This window comes from Meleagris gallopavo, chromosome 3 (assembly GCF_000146605.3).
Source record: "Meleagris gallopavo isolate NT-WF06-2002-E0010 breed Aviagen turkey brand Nicholas breeding stock chromosome 3, Turkey_5.1, whole genome shotgun sequence".
Lineage (NCBI taxonomy): Eukaryota > Metazoa > Chordata > Aves > Galliformes > Phasianidae > Meleagris > Meleagris gallopavo.
Window position 1 is genome coordinate 72,762,559 of NC_015013.2, and position 6,000 is coordinate 72,768,558.

At 35.9% G+C, this 6,000-nt stretch overlaps 1 protein-coding gene across 7 annotated transcripts in view; it reads left to right on the forward strand.

Annotated features, from left to right (window-relative positions):
* The window catches only part of VPS13B (vacuolar protein sorting 13 homolog B), a 416,489-nt gene that overhangs the window by 26,555 nt on the left and 383,934 nt on the right, over nucleotides 1-6,000 (forward strand). For 4 of the 7 annotated variants that reach the window (XM_010709173.3, XM_010709170.3, XM_019614165.2 and 1 more), the window contains one exon: nucleotides 4,360-4,483. In XM_010709173.3, the coding sequence (XP_010707475.1) occupies nucleotides 4,360-4,483 (124 nt within the window). The remainder of the gene's footprint in view (nucleotides 1-4,359; nucleotides 4,484-6,000) is intronic. The other 3 variants (XM_010709174.3, XM_010709171.3, XM_019614166.2) reach the window with 1 other exon arrangement.

Sequence of the window (6,000 nt, forward strand, 5' to 3'; positions counted from 1 at the left end):
ACAAAATCATTGAGGCTATATTACATTTGCTGATTTATTTGTAAGTAATACTTGACCTGTGCCAACCAGCAGAAGAGCTGCAAGGTTATATGGCAGTGTAGTTTCAATAGTTTATATATATACATACGTACGTTTATTGACAATTCTAAAGCAGTGAACCAATTGAAACTTTTTGAAAGCAAGATCATAGTAGTACTTCCATTTTGATGAAATATTTTTAAGACAATCTTTTAGAAGATGGGTATTGCTACTTGTTTCCTTATTTCACATAAACCAGCCCTAGAGCAATTTGGGGTGAGCTTTGGAGATGATCTAGCTCAACCACATGCTCAAAGCAAGCCCAGTTACTCCAGTCTTGATCAATCTGATGCTGAAAATCTCTGAGGGTAGAGATTCCATGGCTTCCCTGCGTGGTCTTTTCCAGTGCTTGGAATTGCATATGTGTTCAGCTTGTCTGTTGCTTTTCCTCTGAAGGTACATATTTGTTAAGAGTCTGCCTCCAACTTCTCTTTACCCTCCCAGCAGGTTAATTTGTCTTTCCTCAGCCTTAAAAGCCTGTTATCTTTGTTGTCCCAAGGAAAAACTTGTGTCCTTCAGGTCCCATTCCTACTTTGGTAGTCCTCCTTTGGGCTTCTTGTGATATGCAGACCCCCCTGATGCAACAAAAGTTTTCCCCATTAGGTCTCTTAAGGGCTGAAGAGAAGAAGAATTGCATCCCTCACCTTGCTGGGCTTTTACCCTTGTTAATACACACGGTTGCCCTCCTTTGTGATAGAGGCACATTGCTGTCTCACGTTCAGCCTGTTTCCACTAGGACTCTTGGATCTCTTTCTTCAAAGCTGCACTTTAGCTATTTGGCTCTTAGTCCGTACTGTTGCAGAAGGTGTCTCCGTTCCAGGGGCGAGACGTAGTGTTTGCCCTCAGTTTGACATCACGGAGTTCCCGTCAGCCCATTTCCTCAGGTGCTCAAGATCCCCATCAACAGCAGTTGTGTTCACCAGTGCATCAGCTCCTCTCCTTGGCCTGTTACCAGCCATAGCTTTGCGTGGTAACTACTTTGTGTTCCAGGTCTTCAATAGGGGTGTTAAGCACCATGGGCTTATCAGTACTGGTGACTGGAGGATACCAGAAGCAAGCTGCCACTGGTTGGACTTTGTGCCTCTGGCTGCAACCCTTTGTGCCCTGTTCGGGTGATTTCCACTCAACTTATCCCTTATCAATATCAGCCATGTAAGGATAGTCCACTAGAAGGGAATGAGTTCCTCCTCTGCAGTTTTTTAATGCTGCAGTTTAAGATATATTCCTATTTATAGGAAGCACATATGTATTATTGGCTAGTGAAGCTTATTAAGCTTATTGCTTTAGAAACAATGAGGGATCAGAAAAAATGATATTTTTGTAGAGAAAGATGAAACACTAACAGGAAAACTCTGCAAGTTTGTGTAGTATTTACTTAGAATTTATTTGATTTTTTTTAAAGATTTTTCTAAAAGATTTTAATTCATAATGGTAATTACTTGTACACATGCTCCTGTTTACTTTTATGAAGTGCTTTTCTTTACCTGTTTTCACTTAGCTTTGTGAAAGGAGGGAGACTGTATTTGCATAAATAGCTAAGTGATCCCCAAGGGAACATGCACACTTCCCATAAGCTATGCTTATGAGACAGTTTGGAGCTCTTACAAGTTAAATAACTTTTAAATATTTTAAAATGAGGGAGCATGTTTTTTAAAAGACAAAAAAAGGACAATTTAATATGGAAGACAGAATGATGAATGAAGATAGTAACTTTGGTCTGTTAGGAAAGACCGTAACCTCATCTAACATGTTTTCAGGTGCTGTCAATTTTAATTCACTCTAGACCTTGAGATAATTACTTTGTATAGTATAATTCAGTAGTGAATTGTCAGAGTAACTTGCATGTAAACTTCCTAGCCTAGATGTCATTAGCATGTTGTGTATGACTGGCATAGTTTTAGATGTAACCATAGTGCTCTTTAAAAACACTTGGTCAAAGTACCTGGTCTGAGGCACTTTCCAAAAGTCTGACTGTGCAAACTTCTATTCATTCTGATTTGTTAAAAGTTACCAAGGTACATTTGTCCAGTAACATCCATGCGTAAATAGAAGCTTCTGTTAATTTTTTTTCAAACTTTCTCAGCTTTGCTTATGGCATAAGCAATAGGAAAATAAATTTTAGTAAATTGATTACTTTCTTAAAAATCAGCACTTTAGCTGATTTAGCTGATATGCAAAAACATGTATCTTCTTCTGTAGTGTTGTGACTGTTATTTGAAATTGCTCTTGTTAATGCTAAAATGGATGGACACTTTATCAAATATCATACTATAACTCAAGTTATTAGCACTTACAAAATAAAATTCCCTTCCCATCCCCTATGTAATTTTTATTTTAAAATGTTTGTCATCTGGTGTGAGCTAGATTTATTAGAGTGCAGTAGTTTTAGTACATTTTGGCAGTGTGTTTATGATGACATCACTGTAATCTATATACGGTATGTGATTTCAGTTGTTTCCAGTGTTAAATATTTTCATAATTATGCTAGTTTTGGCAATTCACTTGGAACTTTTTCCACACTTCTTTAATGAACATGTTTTACTTCTGGGCTTATGAGACAGCCACATGTTTGAGAAATTAATAGTATGCTCTTAAAGTTAACTGTCTGCAGAAATGCACAGGTACAGAAAGGTTTTGAATTTTAATAGAAATGTAGTTCCGCAGGTCGCAGCCACTGTGACCTATTGATAATTAAAACAAATGTTGCATTGTTTTAATTATCAGTAGCTTATTTGAAATTGCTGTGTTCACAACCTCAAAACTCCTAATACAACTCTTAACCATTTTGATAATTGTGTAATGCAAGGTAGTGTAAGGTGTCCGAGATTTAGGAGAAAAATGTATTGAATTTAGTTATATGCTAGGATTTGAGACTTTCTTTTAACATTGACATGACTTCTTCCCCATTTCTTTAAAAAAGAATTATAAAGGCATCCCCCAGCCAGCATGCTGGTGTGTATTCCTAACTCTCTGAAAGTGCTAGAAGGTTAAATTGTCTTCATCTTTAAGTGCCAGTAATATATGTGTTGAATGTGTTGCATAGGTTTCACTTGAAGTTAGGAAATAGTTCATTAGATGCCCTTGTTGCAGTACGTGGATAGAATGTAACCACAGTTGATACAGAAAAAAAGGAATGTACTAATTGGGCTGTTTGGTAAGGAAGCCTTTTTTTTGTAAGTAAGTAGCAGCATGGTGATTCATCCAAAAAAATATTTTCGTGCTACATATGACCTGGTTTCCAGGAAAAAGGGTTTGAGTTTAAAGTTACTTAAAAATTCTAGGTTAAAGTCAATTTAGTTTTTCTCAGTAAGCTGGAGATGTGAAGAAGGGGTGAGCTTTTCTGATTATAAAATATTTATGCTGGTGAAGAGGCATCTTCCAGATATAGTTGATAGTAAACATTTCATTTGTTCTTTTCCCATGCATTGAATAGGAAGCTCCTGTGTGGCTAAGCACCTCTTTTATTTTTCATGAATCAAAATGTGAGAGGCTGAAGTGACCAAGTGATGATAAGACAAACAAACAAAAGAGAAAATCACAAAAAAACAAAGTTTTCCAAGATCAGATTGTGACAAAACTTCACCTCAAAAAATGTACCTTGTTTTAATTCTGTATTAGACACTGTAAAACTTCAAAGTATTTATGGTACTCATCCTTCTCTTATAAGGATGATTTCTAACCATTCTATCCATATGTGAATGGCTCTGTTTTCTGTATTTTCTCTAAGTTCAGTCATCTTTTTTTTTTTTTTCAGGTGAAGCTTGTATTGCTTCAAGATTATTAAAAATGCCAGGTAGCATGTGAGGAAATGTTTGTAGAGGACGGGTGATACAAAAATGAACATAGCTTAAGCAGCATGCTTTTTAGTGAACAGAGGACTTGAGAATATTACAGCTTAATGCTGTAGAGCTTTACGTTTGTTCCTCGATTGGTTTCTTTCCTGATCTCTATCTGTTATCTTAGTAGCATCCAGAGAGCATTTCACTCTTTTTCTGCAGGAGGCAACTTTGAATGAAATTTTTCAACAGAAAGATCTACTTCTTTCATTTTATATTAATAGTTAAATAACAGTATAATTTTAAGGTAATTCAAGTATTAATTGTGAAATGTTTGTTTTCCAGCCAGCTCTGTAATCATTTCTGTATTTAGATGGATATAAAAGATTGTACTGAAGGAAAAACAGTGCCAGAAGCTTAGTATACTAAATATTTACTGAGTTGGTCTTCCAACATTTATTTTCCTTATTTGTTTCATTGACTCAATTGTATCCTTTTCCTCTAGCAGGAAGACCATGAAAGTTGTGGTTCAAGTTCAACAAACCGCAGTACCACGGAAAGTATGAAATCAGCAGTAAAACCACGACGAGTTCAGCAGTCTGCTTCTCCTGACCCTGATTTACCTCCAGGTAGACCATAATGTCAGAAGCTGGATTGTATTTGAGTGATAATAGAAAACCACTGAATTTTATTCTAGTGACCAGAATGTCTAAGTTACTTTTATATCTCTGTCAACTAGTTTTACATTATAAAAGTTCTGTCCATTTACAAATCATACAACAGTGAATAGAATACTAAAATATTACAAAATAGAACTTATGTGCAGTAAAACTTAGTTAATCCTTCTCTTTTCCTTAAATTTTGTTGTATCTTTAACTGTACATAACCTGTTTGTAGAGCTAGATGAGTTAGTGTCAGAATCCTTCAGTAGCATATTAGATTTTTACCCTTTACTGATCCAGTTCTTCTGTTTCAGATCACTTTGTTTTCTATTGCTCATTAATTGCACAGTGGTTCACATTAAATTCCTTTCCTATATGTTTTCAGACCTTCAGTTCTCATATTCTTAAAATGGTTTTAAAGTTAGTTTTCTCTTTGAGTAGTAGTCCTGATGGATTTTTTCTTATTTAGTTCTGTCTGCTAGTAGAGATGTTAACTTGTTTTTCCTAACATAATATTTGTCTCAGTTGAACTTGGAAATATTTGTATGATATAAAAATGAAGAACTGTTATCTGATCCTCAATTTAATGTATGAGACATAGCTCTGTACAGAAACATGAAACTTGAGAGCACTGGAATGAATTGCAGTTTGCCTTCTCAGGCACATAATTTTAGGTAGGTTATAAACATGACAGTTTTGTGTTAGTTTTTTCTCTATTTTAACAGAAAGTTTAAGCTTTTACTTGCCTTAACTTGAATGAGGATATTGTTCAGCATGTGGAATATCATGTTGTAGTGAGTAGTATCAGCTTGGAATGGGCACTTTTGGAGCCAGACCTGGAGGCTCTCACAGCTCCAAATCCAGTAAGTTCCAATGGCTGGGAACTGCAGGGCTTGAGGCATGTTCTACCATGGACAGCACCTTGGCTCTGGTAACTTGTTGGTGTTAGGCTCTTGATGTTTCACCTGGGAACATCAGGAGTATAAGGCTTGGAAAAGAATTGGAGGACTGTATTGTCTTCTAGGATAGTTTTAGCATTTGATTCATGATGTTTTCCAGAAGTTTCACCTCCAGATTTCCCAGGAAGGTGTGTTATCTAGAAAAAGACAGATGCTGGAGGCATGTGTATTAGAATATTGACCTCTGATCAAATTGAACATTCCAAAAGATGTTTTCACATGTCAAAATGCAACATGAACATTGAAAACTGATTTGCATGTTTTCTCTTATATACATATATGAGATATATGCTGTGATTCTCAGCAATAGATGCATTCATAGAAATGCCATACAAGTTACTTGCAGTACTGTAGCAGATTACAGAACCCTGTGACAACATTTATTACTATTTGATAGTTTATGTAGATATGTTTCGTGCTTCTTTGAAACTGTAGGGTGCTGTCACCTTCTTCATTGTCACACTCCATCAGCTGTGTGGAGTGAAACCTAATGATTCTGAGAGCATTAGTGAAAAACTTACCTTA